The sequence below is a fragment of the Trachinotus anak genome, unplaced genomic scaffold (genome assembly GCF_046630095.1).
Source record: "Trachinotus anak isolate AG129_WGS33_773 ecotype Australia unplaced genomic scaffold, CSIRO_AGI_Tana_v1 ptg000013l, whole genome shotgun sequence".
NCBI classification, from domain to species: domain Eukaryota; kingdom Metazoa; phylum Chordata; class Actinopteri; order Carangiformes; family Carangidae; genus Trachinotus; species Trachinotus anak.
In genome coordinates this window covers 696,185-718,019 of record NW_027273864.1, presented here as the reverse complement: position 1 = coordinate 718,019, position 21,835 = coordinate 696,185, and the positions used below count along the sequence as shown (strand labels likewise).

General features: G+C 43.2%; 1 protein-coding gene across 4 annotated transcripts in view; it reads left to right on the top strand.

Moving 5' to 3' along the window:
• The window catches only part of LOC139630080 (receptor-type tyrosine-protein phosphatase gamma-like), a 454,916-nt gene extending 433,373 nt beyond the window's left edge, over positions 1–21,543 (top strand). For 3 of the 4 annotated variants that reach the window (XM_071493178.1, XM_071493179.1, XM_071493182.1), the window contains 15 exons: positions 207–298; positions 4,716–4,812; positions 6,102–6,184; positions 6,408–6,542; positions 7,078–7,212; positions 7,409–7,584; positions 7,805–7,940; positions 8,904–9,050; positions 13,832–13,925; positions 14,628–14,704; positions 16,294–16,422; positions 16,821–16,967; positions 17,644–17,786; positions 19,192–19,327; positions 19,589–21,543. In XM_071493178.1, coding sequence (XP_071349279.1) covers positions 207–298; positions 4,716–4,812; positions 6,102–6,184; positions 6,408–6,542; positions 7,078–7,212; positions 7,409–7,584; positions 7,805–7,940; positions 8,904–9,050; positions 13,832–13,925; positions 14,628–14,704; positions 16,294–16,422; positions 16,821–16,967; positions 17,644–17,786; positions 19,192–19,327; positions 19,589–19,738 — 1,877 coding nt within the window. In that variant the 3' untranslated portion in view covers positions 19,739–21,543. The remainder of the gene's footprint in view (positions 1–206; positions 299–4,715; positions 4,813–6,101; positions 6,185–6,407; positions 6,543–7,077; positions 7,213–7,408; positions 7,585–7,804; positions 7,941–8,903; positions 9,051–13,831; positions 13,926–14,627; positions 14,705–16,293; positions 16,423–16,820; positions 16,968–17,643; positions 17,787–19,191; positions 19,328–19,588) is intronic. The other variant, XM_071493181.1, reaches the window with a different exon arrangement.
• Positions 21,544–21,835: the final 292 nt, after the last annotated feature.

Sequence of the window (21,835 nt, the reverse complement as noted above, 5' to 3'; positions counted from 1 at the left end):
CTAATAGCAGATGGGAAGAAGCTATTTTTGTGGTGAGAGGTTTTGGTCCTGAAGGACCGCAGCCTCCTGCCAGAGGGGAGTGTCACAATGGATATGCTGATATCCACCTACATGTTCAGATTCAGACGTTGTCGTGTATCAGAACTTGCTCCTGGGCCGTGACTGTTACCCTGAACCTGGTTTAATCCCGGTCTCATCTCTTGCAGATGACATGGAAGCCATCCCGGTCAAGCAGTTCATCAAACACGTCTCTGAGCTTTATTCAAATAACCAACATGGATTCTCTGAAGATTTTGAGGTAAGCAGGAAATCTTTATACATGCAAAGTAAAAAGGATGATGTAACCATGCTGAAATTCAACAGATTTTTTTGTATCTTGAGGGCATCAGAAACAAGTTGTTGGGGTTGTTGATTATTTTCACATCCAGCAGCATTAGAACAACATTATCATTTGGTGTTTCTGTCCATCTGAAGAATCATAAGTCCAGTGCTCCCTCTCTTTTATCTCTGTTTTTGGTCTCCACCAGCTCCTAAATGCTCCCATCTGTTCACCTGTTACTCTCTAACTGTGTCTCTACACTGTTTGATGCTGAGGAGGTAGTGTACAGTGGCTATTTAGAGCTTTTACTCTGAAAATGATGCTGTGAACAGAACAGTAAAGTTGTCTCCAGACAGATTAACAATGAGCTGAAACTAAAGCTTTATAAAGCAGAGTGGCGCTGCAGACTAATGTTTTAATGCTGATAACTGTGGTTTTGATGGCCATTCTAGCTGGCATCATGTCCACATTGGAGCACATGAGTATCCCTCTCCTCATGGGAAGCTTTCAGCCCTTCAACAACCTTACCGTCCACCTTGCTCAGACGATAGCGTGTCTCTCCACAGGTTGCAAATAGCTGCTTGTTCTGAAGCTTTACCCTGTTCTCTGCTAGCTCACTCTGGTCCACGAGGAATGTTATCAAGGCTGTTTCGCTGTCTGAATTACTGAAAAGCTTTCTTCACTGCACCACATTGTATCCCGGGGCCATGTTCTTCCATTGAGTGCAACTTGCTGGACCACGGCTGCATCTCCCAGCATTCTTGATTGATGTTTTCCAGTTAACATCAAACACCACAGCCTACGTTCAACGCTAGGTTCAGCACAGAAACAGCAGTCTCTCCAAAGATCTTGCCATTACTTTTCATTCTCTGAGCAAGGCCGATTCCATCAATGAGGGCAGAGTGTTCTCCAGTATGTTCGGCTGCCAACGCTGATTTCTCTAACTCTCTTGCAAGAGCAGCCTTGTTAGTTTTCCATGATGAGCTGGCTAGTTTTGAGACAGCCCAAGGCAATGGGCTAAATGGATGAGCCAGCACGTCTGGAATGTGAAGATCTCTACTTTATGAAGCAACGATCAGTGATCATCAGCCCAATGAGATTTCTATCTGCTTTAAAGTTCACCTCCTTGTTTTGTGCTTGTTTTGCTCATCTTCAGATTTTGTTTTGTGGGTGACTCTTTCTCCAAACATTCAATTCTGACCTGATCTGCCTCCTCTCCAGTTTGGTGATCTTGCAGCAGATCATTGGCTGTGTCTGGTGACACAACAGTTCCTGTGGAAAAATGATATCAGACCGATATGGACCAAGAGGGTTTACCCTATCTATCCTAGGCTTCTGTAGATGTTGATGACAGTAACGCTCTGTAGATTCATGTTCTTTAGATGACTCAGATACTGACTGTTAAGTATCTAGTGACTGCTCCAGTTTTCAGGCTGAATCCATTGATTCCTGCAGGAGTCTGGGTGTTCTAGTTTAAAGTAAAATAAAATTAGTAAATAGAAGAAAAACACATCAAGATAAATGAACACTGGATATTTGGCACTAAACTCTTAATTAATGCTCAGCTGCAAAAACCAAAAAAATACATCCTGAAAGAAACTCATAGAAACTCATACTCTTTTTCATTTTTTATTTGTCATTTTTGTATTGTATTGTGTATGTGTATATGTATTAGTCCATGAATGTGTAATTTTGCTTAAGACCTTTTTGGCATAACATCTCACATGAGACACACAAAACTGTAGTGCAGTAATGACAAAAATAATGATTGTCCCGAAAAATGAGTGGAGCTACTCATCTGAAACAGTTATCATGTTTAAAACTATGTAAACAAACTGGTGCCAAACACATTTTGCCTCCTTAGCTGGAACCAAATTCTGGTCTTGCCCGTGGATCAGCTGTGCCAGCTCAGACGCAGTCACTGTCCTTCCACTGTATTTCCAAAGCTGTAACTAGTGCATTACTCACAGTACATCAGTATGCACTCATAAAGCTCAAATGTAGCTGCTCAATAAAAGATATCATGGAGTCATTTTTCTGGAGTCTTTCCCTTACGTATTTAATCTTGCAGGGGAGGGAATAATGGGCTGTCTGCTGTGTAAATACACTCTCATGCCAAATAAATATTGAAAGCAGAGATAATAAAAGATGATGAAGTCAAAAAGCTGCATGCTTAATGATTATGGTTATTGCAGTGAGAACAAATTTAGTTCCAAGCCCTGCACCAGCCAAAGCTCCCTCTGTGAAAACCCTTTGCTTCTGTCTCTTTCTTTCTCTCTCATCACTCCATTTCCTGCTTTTACTCCAGTCTCTCTGCGTTCTCTGACCACGCTCTTCCTAGAAGGAGAGAAGTGGGTGGAATGAGCAGAACTCCCATACTATAGTTATCGTAGATGAAGACGGGCGACAAATGAAAGGAATACCCTGAATAAAACAGTAATCTGCCCGCATCAACCTGTGGGCAGATGTGCGCAAAGATAGACCTCAAAGGGGTCACACTAGTTACATCTGGGGCAATATGGGGTTCAGTATCTTGCCCAGGGTCACTTCAACATGCAGACAGGAAGATTCAGAAATCAAACTGACTTCACAATTATTGGACATCCCGCTTTTCCTCCTGAACCACAAATCAAACAATCAAAATATCAGGTTGAGGGACTGGTGCTCCTGGGCAGTGCTCTCTGCCCTCCTTCCCTCCTGGTTTCCTGCAGCAGCAGCGAGCACTGTGTGGACACAGTGCACATGGTCAGTGTGAGTTTGTCAGTGTGTTGAGCTACTTTGAGGCAGACAAACTATAATATAGTATATATATACTGTTCATTTTCACTGTAAGAATTTGACACTATTTGGAAGATGGGTCCAGGCTCAGTGGTTAATCAGAACCAGACTAAGATAAAAAAAAATACACAATAAAATCAACAGGTTTCTGACACAGTCCAGACAAAAGTGAACTTTATAAGGACAAGAATTATCGTAGGGCTGTTGTACAGCGTTCTGATTGAATGTGTAGCTATAATCATTCACAACAATGACTAACTCATGCTGAAAGAACTGGATTGCATTGGATTTGCTACTTTTGTTGCATCTTTCCAGACTTAACTGTTTAATGTCTGGATGTATATTGCTCCTATCAATAACATCAGAGCAGACTTTCTCTGCAGAGCTTCTTACTCAAACAACATGTCAATTTGTGGCTCATTTTCATTTTAATTTTCTCTCAGCCTGAAAAGAGTCGGATCAAATCTTATTGGAAAGCAGTTTCACAGTTCTTGGTCTTGACTAAAACCAGACTAAAATGATTTTCTGTAACTAAGTTGGCTAAAATCAACTAAAAAACTAAACTAAAGTTGTCTAAGTATAACTAAATTATTTTGACTTTTTAGCAGAGGATAAAAATACTTGACAAAACCAACTTAACACAAACATAAGGACTCTCCTGTGAGAGGAGGAGCACTGAGGTTTCTCGTGGGGAAACACCTCACCTAGGGGAGTGGAGCCTCCTGTAAGCCTGGTGGATGAAGCTGTCCTTTAGCCTGCTGGTTTTGGCTCGGAGACTCTGCAGTCGTCTTCCTGATGGAAGCAGGCTGAAGAGGCAGTGGGATGGGTGGGTGGGGTCACCTGCAATCCGTAGGGCTTTGCGGGTGAGGCGGGTGTTGTAAATTTCCAGAATGGAGGGGAGAGAGGCACCGATAGTCTTCTCAGCTGCTCTCACCATGCGCTGCAGGGTCTTTGGCAGGACACGGTGCAGGCACCATACCACACAGTGATGCAGCTGGTCAGGATGGACTCAGTGGTGCCCCTGTAGAAGGTGAGCATGATGGGGGCTGGGGCACTGGCTCTTCTCAGTTTATGGAGGAAATACAGGCGCTGTTGGGCTTTTTTGGCCAGTGATGCAGTGTTCTTGCTCCAAGTAAGGTCTTCAGAGATGGTCAGGTGCGAGAAAGAACTGATGAAGCCTCTTGGATGAGAGGTGAAACGTCTTCCTAGATAAATAACCAAGTCCAGTTGCTTTCGATTTTAAAATTCCTTTGAGTTATGTTATGTTATGTTATGTTATGTTATGTTATGTTATGTTATGTTATGTTATGTTATGTTATGTTATGTCATGGGGTCATTAGTTCTCTGCAGAGCATGGATATGTAACTTTCATGGCAGCCTGACACTGTGTCCTCAGGGCATCATGCTCTGCCTTCATGCCCTGTAGAACATGGTGTGTGAAGTAAATCTCACAGCTCATTGTCCATTTATTTGAGCACACAAGCTCAAATTTTGATGCAATGGTGGTACAAGACAAAAGATCAGAGGTCATGAAAAAAATAGCATTCAGCCTTTGGGGACTGTGGACATCCACAGTAAATGTTCTTTAAATCTAATGTGTGTGTGTGTTCCTCTGCAGGAGGTTCAGCGCTGTACTGCCAACATGAAGATCACCTGGGAGCAGTCCAACCACCTGGAAAACAAGCACAAGAACAGATACATCAACATAGTGGCCTGTGAGTGCACACTGGATACATACACTTTAATGTGTTCTTTATGTTATAAACACTGGTCCCTTCATTTAAACTGCTGCAGTGACTGTGAGACACCTCATCAAGACAGCCACAGGTGATATTTTCTACACACACAGTCGTGTGAAGTAAGATTTATTCCTTTTTTTTTCTTCTTTATCAGACTCAGCTCAACTCACCTGACCTGTTAAATCAACAGCATGTTATTCTCTGAAATTAAATTCAGAGCAATTTCATCCATATGGTCATGGCTCATGTAAACACCAATGCTAATTTCAAAAAGTGTATTTTTTGTGTCAGTTTCTTTGATGTCAGTTTGTTCAGCAAACAAACTTCACACCACTTTAGAAAGTGAAAAAGTCTTTCTTTTCAAACTGTTTCAGTGTTAAATTAAACCACAAACACATTTTACAGGGACTGGATCAGAATAAAAAACCAAACTAGTACATTCTTAGTTTAAAAACTAAACTGATTGAAAATGTTTTCCACTTAGAAGGACATGTTTTGATCATCTAAAGCAGCAGGTCAGTGTTGTTAGTTTTTTTTTTTAATTTCCCTGAAAAACAAACATTTTTTTTCAAGAAGTGGCTCAGTTTGAACTGGTTTGGTGTTAAAGGTTGTGTTTTCTTTTCCAATGTGGCGCCTTTCACAATAGTTTATGATAGAAAATGTTCTACTGCAGCAAGGACAGCTCAGAAAAATGGAAAAACAAGTAAAGTTGGATGGATGTTACTTTAGGGAGGATGACTGTACTAAACCACAGCAAGCAAACAAGCTCTCTGGTCATCAGGTGCTTTACAGTTCATCCAAATGGTGGCATGAAAAGAAACTTCATGTCATAAAGGTCATCAGGAAATGGGAAATTTGTAATTGGCCACATTTCTCTGAGCATGCAGTGTTAAAACACACACACATACAAACACACACACACGCAAGACTGAATCCACTAGAGTAGAAAGTTAACACAGATCATGGAGCTGAAGCTGCACACACAGACCTGATGCACATCAGAACATCAGTCTGTTGTAAATATTTCACGTCTCATACGACCAGTGTCTGTGGCTGGAAGCAGCTCAGTCTCGTGTTTATCAGAGTGAGGGCGTTCAGCTGTCTATAGAAATATAACCCACACTGACCACAAAGGTTAATGTGCGCTGTGGTTGGCAGCAGGAGCCTTAACAACAGTGTACCGACAGTCCTGTTTTAGCATTAGCTCCTCCCATGGTTCCAGTCACACAAACATGCTAATGTTTTTTTCTGCTCTGTTTCCTCAGACGACCACAGCAGGGTGAAGCTGAGGCTGCTGTCTGGGAAGGACTCCAAACACACCGACTACATCAATGCCAACTATGTGGATGTGAGTGCTGTGTGTGTGTGTGTGTGTGTCTGTGTGTGTGTGTGTGTGTGTGTGTGTGTGTGTATGTGTGTGTGCGTGCGTGTGTGTGCGTATGAATGATGAGGAGAGTCATTTTGGAGATGACAACTGCAAGAGCAAATCTGAGATAAAGAATCCAGAGACATATCTGAGATATTTATGTCACCAAAGCAACAGCCTGTGTCTGCATCATTCATCCTGTCAGGGTTATAATAAGCCTAAAGCCTACATCGCAGCCCAGGGACCTCTCAAGTCCACCTTTGAGGACTTCTGGAGGATGGTGTGGGAGCAAAACACCGGTGTCATCGTCATGATCACCAACCTAGTGGAGAAAGGGCGGGTATGTTCTGACGCTTACACAGATTCAGTGTGGATGTTTGGATATTTGAAGCGAGGTTCAGCAGACAGTATGACCTGTCAAACACAGTGTAACTGAAAGAAAGTAAGAAAGTAATTTATAAAACCCTCCTCAATACTGATCTACATGTTGTTCCTGTGGAGGATGGAGGCCATGTTACAAACAAAACAAAGCTTGAAATCCAGATGCAGGCTTTGACGTGGACCAGCTGGCAGCGGGACAGGGACTCTGAAGCTCACCACTTGTTAAGCATCTATACATCTATCCACGAAGGATCCACCTGTTGGGGTGTCTGATCAGTTAAAAGACAGAAGCAATACAAGTGTTTGAACTTTTCCATTTAAAAATTAATACATTGCCTAATGTTTCCTGGCTCACTAATATGCCTTAAACTCTCACGTTTGGGGACAGCATTTTAATCGGACTTTGTGTGTGTGTGTGTGTGTGTGTGTGTGTGTGTGTGTGTGTGTGTGTGTGTGTGTGTGTGTGTGTGTGTGTGTGTGTGTGTGTACTACAGAGAAAATGTGACCAGTACTGGCCAACAGAGAACAGTGAAGAGTACGGCAACATGGTAGTCACACTGAAAAGCACCAAAATTCACGCCTGCTACACTGTTCGCCGTTTCACACTGTGCAACAGTAAAGTCAAAAAGGTGAGAATGGTAGACATGAAGTGGGATTTCCTGTCTGGACAGGAAGGAGCTCTACTTTCAAAATAATACCATATAACCAGATTTTAGGGGTCAGTTAGTCCCCGCCAGTTGATGGTTTTTCAAAATGTCTTTTTATTCTTCTCCAACCTAACAAACATCTCTTCCTTTGCTCTTTTCCTTCTTCTCTTCCATCCAGGGCGGGAAAGGAAACCCTAAAGTGCGGTGCCAGAATGAACGGACAGTGCTCCAGTATCATTACACCCAGTGGCCAGACATGGGTGTCCCAGAGTACACCCTGCCGGTCCTCACCTTTATCCGCAGGTCCTCAGCCGCCCAGATGCCCAATATGGGTCCCATGCTCGTTCACTGCAGGTGATGTCTCACTCTGTTCCCCATTCATCTTTCACCTATAGGTTAATTAGACTGTGATGTCACTGTGCACATTAAAACTGCTGTTGCTTTATAGACTTATGTCACTGATGAGCTTTTAGAATAACCAGGAAACACTTAGTGACGGATCACAGCATTCACCACATTTGTGGTCATTCTGTTGTGATGTGCTGGCCCTCAGTGTCACTGTGTTGTGTTGCAGTGCTGGAGTGGGTCGGACGGGGACGTACATCGTCATCGACAGCATGCTGCAGCAGATCAAAGACAAGAGCACAGTTAACGTCCTCGGCTTCCTCAAACACATACGCACCCAGCGCAACTACCTAGTCCAGACTGAGGTTTGTATCTACACACTACAAAGGGATGGATGGATGGATGGATGGATGGATGGATGGATGATTGATGGGTAGGTGGATGGGTGGATGCATGGATGGGTGGATGGATGGATGGATGGATGGATGATTGATGGGTGGATGGATGGATGGGTGGGTGGATGGATGATGGATGCATGGATGGGTGGAGGAATGAATGGATGGATGATTGATGGGTGGATGGATGGATGGATGAACAACACAGGGCTGGTGTCTGATACAGATGTGGAAGGCAGGCCGGCAGAGGGGTCCTGCAGTCTGGATGTGTGCTGGACCCTTCTTGCAGATCTCAGAGCAGCTCATTTAAAAATAATATGTCTGGATCATGTATGGGTGTTTGTAGGTTGTCATTTGTGAAATAATCACCCCTGTCCACTGAAATGCTAGGGAGCTTTTGGGGTCATTGAAATGGTAACAGGAAGTGTTGAGTTTGTATTAACACATAATGCAGTAACTTTAACAGGGCAAACGTATCAAAACAAGGCATTGGACTAAAATACCACTCTGACCAATTTTACCTATCAAACTAAATAAAATCAAGTATGCAGGTGTGGTCAATAAAGTCACTACTTGAGGAAATGCAGTAGTTAAAAACTGTTGTAGATCCACTGACATAACAGAAAATGCTTGTGCCAAATCATTTTGAAAGAGCAATGGCCAGTGGAAATAGTCCACCGCTCAGCTGACCAACCAATGATGTAACTTCACCACTCACTCAGTCACAGACATTAGTGCTCGCCTGTGGCCAGTTCAGCCAAAAACAGAAGATAAGAACTTGAACTAGTTCATTTTAATCTGTGTGAACTGAATTTGAGCTGGCGTCAGAGAAGTGTGAACTTGCACAACTCCTTCTACTCCTTTTTTTTGACTGAGCATCATAAAAACACATTAATACTATGGTGTGTGTGAAATCTTTGCCTCCTCTGGCAGGAGCAGTACATCTTCATCCACAGTGCCTTGATGGAAACTATTCTGGGGAAGGAGACGGAAACGGCAGCTAGTCAGCTTCACAGCTACTTCACCAGCATCACGACACCGAGACACAGCGGCCGGACACGTCTGGATAAACAGTTCAAGGTGAAGGGACAGACTTTATATTTACACATAAAACAACACATCAGTTACAGTGCATCCAGAAAGTATTCACAGTGCTTCACTTTTTCCACATTTTGTTATGTTACAGCCTTATTCCAAAATGGATTAAATTCATTTTTTACCTCAACATTCTACAAAAAATACCCCATAATGACAAAGTGAAAAAAGTTTGCTTGACATCTTTGCAAATATATTTTAAAAAAAAAATCACATGTACATAAGTATTCACAGCCTTTGCCATGACACTCAAAATTGAGCTCAGGTGCATCCTGTTTCCACTGATCATCCTTCAGATGTTTTCACAACTTGATTGGAGTCCAAGTTGGTAAATTCAGTTGATTGGACATGATTTGGAAAGGCACACACCTGTCTATATAAGGTCCCATAGTTGACAGTGCATGTCAGAGCACAAACCAAGCCATGAAGTCCAAGGAATTGTCTGTAGACCTCCGAGACAGGATTGTATCGAGGCACAGATCTGGGGAAGGGTACAGAAACATTCCTGCAGCATTGAAGGTCCCAATGAGCACAGTGGCCTCCATCATCTGTAAATGGAAGACGTTTGGAACCACCAGGACTCTTCCCAGAGCTGGCTGCCCGGCCAATCTGAGCGATCGGGGCAGAAGGGCCTTAGTCAGGGAGGTGACCAAGAACCCGATGGTCACTCTGACAGTGCTCCAGTGTTGCTCTGTGGAGAGAGGAGAAGCTTCCAGAAGGACAACCATTTCTGCAGCAATCCACCAATCAGGCCTGTATGGTAGAGTGGCCAGATGGAAGCCACTCCTCAGTAAAAGGCACATGACAGCCCACCTGGAGTTTGCCAAAAGGCACCTGAAGGACTCTCAGACCATGAGAAACAAAATTCTCTGGTCTGATGAAACAAAGCTTGAACTCTTTGGCCTGAATGCCAAGCGTCACCAGGCACCGCTCATCACCTGGCCAGTACCATCCCTACAGTGAAGCATGGTGGTGGCAGCATCATGCTGTGGGGATGTTTTTCAGCAGCAGGAACTGGGAGACTAGTCAGGGTGGAGGGAAAGATGAATGCAGCGATGTACAGAGACATCCTTGATGATAACCTGCTCCAGAGCGCTCTGGACCTCGGACTGGGGCGAAGGTCCATCTTCCAACAGGACAACGACCCTCAGCACACAGCCAAGATAACAAAGGGGTGGCTTCGGGACAACTGTGTGAATGTCCTTGAGTGGCCCAGCCAGAGCCCAGACTTGAACCCGATTGAACATCTCTGGAGAGATCTGAAATGGCTGTGCACCGACGCTCCCCATCCAACCTGATGGAGCTCGAGAGGTTCTGCAAAGAAGAATGGGGGAAACTGCCCAAAAATAGGTGTGCCAAGCTTGTAGCATAATACTCAAAAAGACTTGAATGAATTGTCCATCAATTAGTGTTGGAAATGCCAAACTGGAATAATAGAAACTAGTATTAAATTAGCTACTGTACTGATACTGTTATATTTCAAATCAGCTAACCACGCCCACTTAAGAGACAGGAGGTGTACACCGTTTCATACCACTGCCACAGCTTGTAATGGGTCATCTTTCTTACAGTCCTGATTTCTTGAAGCTTTTCCGTCTGTCAAAAAAGGCCAGTAGCTAACTCTATTGCTAACTCTATTGGCTGTTTGTGGAGGGAAACTTCTGGGTTGGCCTACAATAAAGTCATCCCTGCAGCACTGTATAGCTGCCTGTAGTTCCTCCCTCACGGAGGCTGACACCATGGAGCCTGGCAGGATGGATTCTTGCTTGAGAGAAATCCAGCCGCCTCGCAGGGTTAGCCTAATTTGGGCACAGGTAAAGGTAACTTGATCACACAGTCATGGCTCATCTGTGAGGACTACATGACACATAAAATATCTTATTCTTCACTATCAGCGATTGGGTTATTTCAGAATAAGAAACCTCCTCCTCCTCCAGTGCAAACAAATCTGCAGGTTTCCTCTTAGATTAATAAGTAATAAATAAAATAATAATAAAATACTGATAATCTTTTCTAAATTAGTCCTGAAATAAACATCCTCCTGGTCAGACTGTCATCCAGGCCTGCTGTATGTAGGTTGTAGGTCTTGACAATAGGAGAGCCTCAATTGTGCCTCAATTGAGTCCAAGGTCTGGAATAGATGCACTGTGTGTGCAGAACAGTAGCTTTCTTTGTTATGGTAATGTATTTATGACTCAATGACAAGGTTAAAGCTGCTGAATTCAGTCATTGTCCTCTGGTCTTTGTGGTTGTTTCACAACCTCTTTGAGCCAGTTTGGGTTTCTGTGTGTTTCTGTTCTTAGCCGGGGATTTTCTGTGGTGAGCTGCTTTCTGTTTATCTCCAGGTCCTATTATGTAACTTGATTTATATTTACTGATACTGTTGAATGCAAGGGTTAATGACTTACAAACACAGAACTATGGGAGAAGTACAAGGTTTTTGTTTGTACTACTATAAATTTCACTATAGGCCTACGTCTCCACCCATAAGAAAAAGGGACAGACATTTTGATCCACAACAAGTTTTTGATAGTTTATAGTTCAAATTTGTACATTTTATCCTGAACTGAACAGTTGACATAGCTCTTTCAAGGCAAAGTATCCTCTACAGCATTTTGTACATATGTACTTAACAGAGTTGACAGGTTTAGGTTCAATTAAATTCAATTTCAATTTTATTTGTGTAGCGCCAAATCATAATATACATTATCTCAAGGCACTTTACAGGGTAAGGTCAAGACCTTACTTTGTTACAGAGAAAAACCCAACAGTTCCCACAAAGAGCAAGCGCTTGGCGACAGGGGGGAGGAAAAACTCCCTTTTAACAGGAAGAAACCTCCAACAGAACCGGGCTCAGGGTGGGGGGGTCTGCCTGGACTGGTTGGGTTTAGGAGAAGATAAAAAGAGGGGGTGGGGGGAGGAGAGAGGAGAGAAGAGAGAGACCAGGAACAGCTGTGTAGGTGATGGTGTTATCAATAATAATGACAGATAACAGTGGTTAATAGTAAAGATGAGTAGTGGTGGATCTGGATCCTGCTGCTCCAGAGGCAGAGAGACCTGCAGAATGAGGACAGAGAGAGGGAGAGAGAGGAGAAGCATAAACTACGGGAGAGAAAAAAATACAAAGTTAATGGCATGAAGTCATCGAGAGAGAGAGAGGGAGAGAGACAGAAATAGAGAGAGAGCGCCCAGTGCATCATGGGAACCCCCCAGCAGTCTAGCTCTATAGCAGCATAACTAAGGGATGGGTCAGGACATACCCGAGCCAGCCCTAACTATAAGCTTTACTAAACAGGACAGTTTTAAGCCTGATCTTAAAGGTAGAGAGGGGGTCTGCCTCCCGAACCCACACTGGGAGCTGGTTCCACAGGAGAGGAGCCTGATAGCTGAAGGCTCTGCCCCCCATTCTACTCTTACAAACTCTGGGAACCACAAGTTGACCTGCATTTAGAGAGCGAAGTGTCCTATTGGGAAAATAGGGAACTATAAGCTCTCCAAGGTACGATGGTGCCTGACCATTAATGGCTTTGTAGGTGAGGAGGAGGATTTTAAATTCTATCCTGGATTTTACAGGGAGCCAATGCAGAGAAGCTAACACAGGAGAGATGTGATCTCGTTTCCTAGTTCCTGTCAGTACTCGTGCTGCCGCATTTTGGATCAATTGGAGGCTTTTTTTGGGACATTCTGACAATAAAGAGTTACAGTAGTCCAGTCTTGAGGTAACAAATGCATGAACTAGTTTTTCAGCTTCCTTTAGACACAGAATGGGTCTGATTTTTGCAATATTGCGCAGGTGGAAGAAGGCTGTCCTAGAGACTTGCTTTATATGTGAAGTAAAGGACAAGTCCTGGTCAAAAATGACACCAAGGTTTCTGACTGTAGCACTGGAGGCCAAGGTAATGTCATCCAGAGTCAGTATATTATCACATAGTGTATCACTGAGGTGTTTTGGGGCAATTACAATAACTTCAGTTTTGTCTGAATTTAAGAGTAAGAAATTACTGGTCATCCAGGTTTTTATGTCCTTAAGACACACCTGAAGCTTGGCTACCTGGTTAGTCTCACCTGGCTTCATGGATAAGTACAGCTGGGTGTCATCTGCGTAACAATGGAAATTTATCTGGTGCCTCCTAATAATGTTTCCTAGAGGGAGCATATATAGAGTGAAAAGTATTGGTCCTAGCACAGAACCTTGTGGAACTCCATGACTGACTGTAGTGTTGATAGAAGAGTCATTATTAACATGAACAAACTGGAGTCTATCTGACAAATATGACTTAAACCAGCTTAGTGTGGTTCCTTTGATGCCGACCATATGCTCTAGTCTCTGTAACAGAATCTTATGATCGATGGTGTCAAATGCAGCACTAAGATCACTAAGACATTTTCACGTTTGATTGTCTGACATCAAATTCATCAGTAAATCCCTCAGTCCTGATTCTTGAAGCTTCTCAGTCTGTTAAAAAAGGCCGGTTGCTAACAAGTGTCTAAGTGAGACGACAGAGTAGTAGTTCCTCCCTTGCAGGAGGCTGATGACGTGGACCCTGGCAGGATGGATTCTTGCTGAAGAGAAATTCAGCTGCTTTGCAGGTTTAGCTTAATTTAGGCTCAGGTAAAGGTAACTTCACTATCAATAAATCAATATCTACCTTCTCTGCTGATTCTGTTTAAGATCTCAGAGTGTTCATTAAAATGATGCAACTTCCTAGTTTGTGATTAGTCAGTCTGTCAATGTAACACCCACATTCTCTTCTCCTGTGTTTCAGCTGGTAACACAGTGCAATGCCAGATTCACGGACTGCTTCAATGCTCAGAAGGAGTGCAACAAAGAGAAAAATCGCAATTCCTCCGTGGTGCCATGTAAGTTTTACACTCCAGTAAAAACCTGACCAAACAGCAGGAAATTATACCTCCCAGTTAGTAGAAACCATTCCTATTATTGAATACATAGATTACATCTGAGTTTGCAGCGTCTGAATTATAGAACAGTGACACACAGGAAATCAATAAACAACACAAATAAGCAAGCACAGTTATTTTCTTACTGTTCAGCACTGACAGAAGATTTTTTTTACTTATGAATGAAAGTCTGAGGAAGTTGAACACAGAGCGTCTGACTCTGAATCAGCTTGAAAAGGTCTAGTAGGTGGCAGTGCAGTGAGAGATTCCTGTGTCGTTGGTATGTCTTACCAGGGTCAAAGGTCATACAACACTGTAAGTTCATATTTTTTGATTAAAAAAGAAACAAGTCAGCTGCAAGTTAATTCTCAGCACCACTATAATGCTTGTTTATCAGCCCAACAGACCAAGTCGTGTTGAAATTTAGCACAGTACCTCTGGACAACCATGTTTTTCCTAATAAGCTTACTAAACCTAATGTTGGTTCACAAAATAAAAGCGATTATATCAGATTGACTGGGATCCACCAAGTTTCAGAGATGTCAATGTCTGTCTGCAGCTTCACGCAGCGTGGCCTTTCTCTGTCATCACTCTGTTCTGATAAACGGGTAAATGCCTGTTCTTGTTCTCCCCCCACCCCAACCTCCATCTATCTACGAACAGCGGAGCAAGCGAGGGTTGGCCTTGCACCTCTGCCTGGCATCAAAGGCACCGACTACATTAACGCCTCTTACATCATGGTCAGTGCTTCCACTTCTTCTGTCAATCACTGATCTTTCCGCTCTCTCTCCATGGTGTTTTGACTCAGCAGGCTACATCAAGTCAATACACACTAAGTCAGAATCACTGAGTGTGTGTTAATATACACTCCCTGACTTTATTCCCCAATTTTCAACCAGCTCAGTGTTAAGTTTCAAAACACCAAGTACAGTAAAGTGGGAGGAACATGTAGAGATGCTACAACAAAATCAGGGATTGTGCCTTTAACAGGGTACACCATCACTTGTACTACACCACCCATGATGTAACTCAGTAGTGACTAACATATCCTGATTGAACATGCATGAGAGAATTTTAAAAAAGATCTGACCTAAATTCATTTAAAACTGAATGGATACACACAAAAATAATTAACGAGAAAACAAACAAACAACAGCATAACACAGTTAGAAACACAAGTAGTTTATGATTGTGGTTTTAAATCAATCGTCAGCTACAACTGTTTTTAGTTTTACTGTGAGTTGTCACATGCAGTGGTTGTCAGTGGTTATCAAGGACCCTAAACTGACACAAATTAGACCACGGACCCCCGTCAGATAAGACTTTTGCTTTTAGATGTCAATGACCAAATTAGTCAGACCTTTTGTCACTGTGTTATTTAGTTGTATTTATAATAAAAAAATGATTCCCCTTTTTGCTGGGGACCCCAAGGACCCCTATGGGCCCGGACCCCACTTTGAGAACCACTGGTCAAATGTTCCAAGTGTGCGCAGCACAAAAACTGAAAGCAGTATTCCCAAAAGTAGTGTTTGCACATGGCACGTTGAGCATCAGCCAATCACAGTGACGATGGGACCAGTTTAATAAGTGATGTATGATGACATGTTACCACCTAGGGCTTCAAATAAATCAGTAGAAACCAGTGCCTGTCAGATATAAACACTGTTTCTACTGGGATGTCCCAAGTCCACACAATTCATGTCCTGATGCATCCTCAATAAAACAGGTGTAGCGACATCTGGACTTGGAATAGAACGCAGGGTGAGAGATGGCTTTTGTCTCATCTCAGAAAGCAATGATTATGACATGTCACATGACCTGAGATGACTACGAGTGCACTTAGACCCACCACAATAAAACCCTGACCCAATAAGAGTTCATATAACATGGGCCTAGCCTGGGTTCTGGGTTGGGTAATAACTGTGAAGCCCTCCAGAGTTTGAGATGGTGACCCTGATGACCTCACTGTGACATTTTCTCCTGCTCTCTTGAAACTCCATGACTAGTGATAGCCTCTTTAAAGTGAGACTAATTTCAGAGTTACCTCTTAACCCAAAGCCATTTGCAGTTGATGAGATTGTCACCCCCTTGTTGCAGTGGTGAGTGTGAGCTCATAGCTCAGCTAATAGCAGGTCAGCATCCTCCTGTCACCTGCAGAGAGGAGGCTTCACTCAGGTTTGATTTAGCCTTTAAAACCCTAAAGGTGCAGATGAAGCTCTGATGATGAGCTGGTGAGTCACTCAGCAGCGTTCACAGTGTATGTTCACACTGTTTTAAACAGAACCTAAATCCAAATCCATGTGATGTGACCTATTGTTGCTCTCTACAGGGTTACTACCGGAGCAATGAATTCATAATTACCCAGCATCCTCTGCCTCACACCACAAAAGACTTTTGGAGAATGATCTGGGACCACAATGCACAAATTATTATTATGTTGCCTGCTAACCATGGACTGGTAAGAAACACACACACACACACACACACACACCCACACACACACAGACACAGTGCAAAGGTCATTGATGTATAGACATAAGTGCAGATGCCTTAAGAAATAATGCTTGAAATGTTTTTATTTATCAGTTAACTTCATACAAAGTGCATTAAATAGCAAAAATCTGGATAAAAATCTAAAAACCCATAGTGCCTAAAACTGTGTGCACAGTACTGTGCTACTACCCCCCACTTTGAAGAGAATGTGCACCCTGCGTGTTGTCAGCCTCCTACACTTGTGTTCAAGGTATCAAGGCTCACACCTTCATGAGAAAGAGAATCACATGGCCCCCACACAAACACGTTTGTACAGTGCTTAATGAACTGAATGAGTGAATAACCACAGTGGCTCTTCTGCAGGCAGAGGATGAGTTTGTGTATTGGCCCAGTCGAGAGGAGGCCATGAACTGCGAGGTGTTCACTGTCACCCTCATCAGTAAAGACCGACTGTGTCTGTCCAGCAAGGAGCAGATCAGCATCCACGACTTCATCCTCGAAGCTACACAGGTTACTGTTTGTGTGTTTGTGTGTGTGACAGAGAGAGCACAGGAGCGATCAGTCGCACACATCGCAAAGCCTGCAGAGTTTCAATAACTGTGGACTCAACAGTCCACCAATTGTTCCCCTGTCATCGGATGGTGCAGGATGTTTCCAGTTAAGTCAGCGTTGTTCAAAGGCATCTTCAGTCATGAGCAACCCAGATTTATGATGATTGGACAAATCGTTAATGAGTTATGAGTTAAGCCCCACCCCTTGTGAAGTTTATTGGTCATTATCTTGAAGCTATCAACAAGCTTTATGCAGCGTTTGATGCTTGTGATGATCCTGTTCCAATGATGATCTAAAGAAAATTTTGCAGCAATTGGAGCTGTGGTTCAGGGGAACACATAAAAAAATGACAGAAGAAATCCTTTATGGCAGACCTTTGGCTTTTTTGTAGAGCATGTTGAGCTGTGCTTGTGTGTCAACAACATTTCATTTAAAGGTTAAGAGGTGATTTATTGTGGTGAAATATTGGTTTTGAATTTTTTCAATAATGATAACAGCCCTGTCAGAAACAGAAACTCTCAGTGTCATTGTTTTGGTGGAAGTTTAATGTCAGCGTTATCAAACTGCCCTGATCTAACTCTTCTCTCTCTCTCTCCTGCTGTCTCTCTGCCTGTCTCGCCCTCTGTCTGACCAGGATGACTACGTATTAGAGGTTCGTCACTTTCAGTGCCCCAAATGGCCGAACCCTGATGCACCCATCAGCAGCACCTTTGAGCTCATCAACGTCATTAAAGGGGAGGCGGCTGCCCGCGATGGACCAACCATCATCCACGATGAGTCAGTCTGACTTTTTATTTGCTCTTCACCACAGCACATGAACATGAAATAAAACTGCCCATTATGGCAAGAAAAAGTGAGGTTTATATTGCTTAACTTAAACTGCAACAAGTGATGGTCTCTATCCCCACCCCCCACCCAGCCACCCCACACACACAAACAAACACACACACAGACACACGCACAGATACAACACTTAGCCCAACAAACTGCCCAAATTAAAATGAAGGAAAGTCTCTTTTGTATTGACATAAATTAGTGATTTTGAACGACACTTGAGCAGCTCTGCTTATGTTTATTCATTAGAATAATGAAGAAAAGCGAGTGCTTTAACTGGTTGCTATGGTGCAACTGTCCTACAGCACCTAAGAGGCTAAGAGGCTGTTATCCTATTTGTCTGTGCTCATTATTCAACCAGGCGTGGGTTGTAAGCAGCGGCTTCTGCTGCACTGCTGACAGGGCTGCTAATGGAGGAGGAGGAGGCCCCTCACATTGTGAAGGTGACCCAGTGCTCTCCAGGGAGCCTGTCGTCCTCAGGTGGACACACTTGCTAATAAATTTTTGATTGCATTCCTAACCAGTGAGAGTCTTCCTTCCCTGGCTGAGCTGCTGTCTTCTCAACAGTAGAGGTCTACGTAGCCCTAAACCAGGAAGAGACCACTGAGTCCACTGAGCAGAGGATTAAATCTACCTCTGATAAAGTAAACTGCCAGCTTTACAAGACCTGGTTTAGTGGAGGGTCAGAGCCAAGTTATACTCACCTGAGGACACACACACAGACAGCAGTGGACACCACGTCATTTACACTCCATTCAGAGCCGTCTCTCACCCTGCGTTCTATTCCAATTTTTAAGCATCACCTAATAGTAACGTTTACTGTACATACAGCTGCTCTCAGCTGTTTCTGGTTTATTGCTGGCCTCAACCAGAACATGCTTGTATTCCAACACAGGAGCTGAGGTAGACTACACCATAAGAATAGTACTGACGGGGTTAAACGACGTACAACACATGAACAACAACCACTTTGAAAAACGGTGCAGCATTTTTTTCTTTTACATTTCAGTTTCACACTGAGGAGGTGACTAACATCTGTGTGACATCATGTTAGAAAAGCATGAAACATGATCGTATGATTGTCTCTGCACTGCAACATCAGGTCATTTCTAACCTGTGGAGGAAGTGAAACCACATTTGAAAGCACCACATGCTGCTGCTGATGATGTAAACCAGAGGAAAAGTGTTAGCTGAGCTCAGGAAAGACTGAATTTAAAACCACAGAAGCTTTGCTCTTCAAGACGAGCTGGAGATCCTCATCCCCTTTAAAACCAAGGCTGTGTTGATGAAGCAGTGGAGGAGTTTGATGAGACTTTTCTGACAGTGTGTGTGTGTGTGTGTGTGTCAGGTTGGGAGCGGTGTCAGCTGGCAAGTTTTGTGCCCTCACCACCCTGTCTCAGCAGCTGGAGAGCGAGGGCGCCGTCGATGTCTATCAGGTGGCCAAGATGATCAACCTCATGAGACCAGGAGTCTTTACAGACATTGTGAGTCTGACAACTGTACCCAGTGTGTTTGCTCTGGTCCTTAACAGGCCCTAGTGAGCAGTTAGGCTTCTTGTTTCCAAGGAGTTAAAGTAAATCTGAACATAACAACATCTGGCAGGTACAAAGCAGATTTCTCAAACCTGTTGAGCTACCGCAGAACTGTAGATACAGCTTGAAGAAGAAGAAGCTTAGTGGTCATATGTTGTCCTCACCTGTTCTCCTCTCTGTCCCTGTCCCCGTCTGTCTGTGACCGGTTCACAGGACCAGTACCAGTACCTCTACAAAGCTCTGCTTAGCCTCGTCAGCACCAAGGAGAACAGCTCTGGACTTCTGGCCAGGGACATTAACGGGGCCGCGGTGTCCATGTCCAACCAGTGTGCCCAGGCAGAGAGTATGGAGTCGTTGGTGTGAGAGAGGCCTGTCAGCAGCCCGGAGCTGAGCCAAGGGCGTCCCATGGGTCTAAACACCCTGCGAGGTCCCTACACCCACGAGGGAGGCGACTTTGTAAAACGTGAAGGAACTATTGTGGGACAAGACTTTTTGAGGCCTTTTTTGCCAGACTCTTGGTTAACTGAATAACCTGATTACTTTTTTACACTGATAAAGTTTTTGATATTTATTTTTTTTTTCTGCCATTTTATGTCTTAATGTTCTCCTACTGAAGGGTTGCACCTGCATTTTTAAGTTTCACAGCAGTGTCGCTGGGCAACAAGAAACACTTTTCTGTCTCTTTCTTGTTTGCACTATATAATGTCAATGTTACTGCCTATACTAAAGCTGACTCACTTGGCTTTTCTCCACACAAGCTCTGATGTTTTTTTACTTTTTTTTGACATTCCACGGCTGTGGCCATTATTAAACCAACTGCTTCTGTGAAGGACGTTGTTCGTCTGCCTGCCACCTACAGCACCGCGTGATGTCCGGCAGTGGACGGAGGATGGCACAGACTCTCAGCCTCAGTAACAAAATGCTGGTCGACTTCAGTATAATCTCCTCCACCCTGCTCATCTACTCCAAACCTGTTGCCACATACAAGCAGCACTTGTTTTCTAAAAGTAATTTCCCCTTCACCTTTTTTTTTGCCTTGTTTCGTTGTCGCTCTTGTTCTTTTATTAGCAAGTCACACCCATGTTGTAATATCTAAGGTGGTGTAACAACTGCTACTGTGAACTTGGATTATTATTTCTTTGTATAATTCATATTATGCTTTTTAATATATGGAAATACTGTATGTATACATATATAAATATATCCTTATCATAATAACTTTGTGATTTTTGTACATGTCTTTTGTGGCCTCTCGCCGCAGGCTGGTTGATTTCCAATCCATCCAATATGACTCCAATTCTCACAGCAACCTGGACTTCCTCAGTCCTCTAAGGTCTTGTATGCTGCTACGTCATCTAATCCCTCTCACACACACACACAAATACACACATACAGATGCCACCAACATCTGATGAACTACAGCAGATGATGCAACCTCACGCCATTCCTCACGCATTTGATTTTTCCAGTCATGACAGACAAGCCACAGATAAAGAACACAAAGGCCTGTGTGTGGAGCCTTCATTTACTCACATGCAACCATGTGTCATTATAGGGTTAGGTAGGGAAACAGCAGACTCAACAACCAAGCTCTATGCAACAAATTGCTCCCGTTTTAGAAACATAAAACAGGGTTTGAAACAGTCTTTGGGTTCTCAGTGTCAGTCAAGTCTCAGTGGGTTATTCATTTGATCTGCACTTAAATTGTCTCAACAGTGAAAAAACTGATTCATTCACTTGTTCATTTCAGGACAGACAAGAAATATTTCCCCATAAGATTTCCCTCAGTTTGTAAACTGGAAACCTGAAACCTGGTACCTGCTTCTTCTGTAATGTTTTTTGTTGTGATGCTGGATTTTCCTTCAGTCTGCCATCTCTGTAGGGTTGGGTAAGAAGAGCTGGATGTTTAAGATTTCAACACCTTCACTGTCTTTATCAGCTCCCATGTAGGGTGTTTAGCTAATGCTCAAAGAAATATGACAAACTGTGGCATCATTAAAATCAGCTAATCAGTGCTAACAAATCCAACACAGGTTAATAAAGATGGAAAACATTCAATATTCAGATCTTCAAACTCTGCTTTGCAAGAACATTTCCATGTTTCTTTATTTTAATGCCTCATCGTTCATGTCAAATGTGCTGAAAATAAAGGTGGTTTTTGATTTCAACGCATTTCGGTTTCGTTTCTTACTCGGATAACGTGACAAGAACCTGAAAATGGATTTGATGACCAACCCTCTAGCAGTACCCAACCCTACTCCTCTGTCATACTCGAAGGATGTTTGCCTGTATCTGTCTTATTGTGGACAAGGTGTTAGACTGTCTGTACGTTCAGACCTCCCCTCCCTGTCCAAGCCCACTGGTTCCTACACAAGACATTTACATTGAAAAAGTAGTAGGACACGTTAAAATGAATCAGACTTAGGACACATGTCCAATACTTTGCATCACCTCATCGTT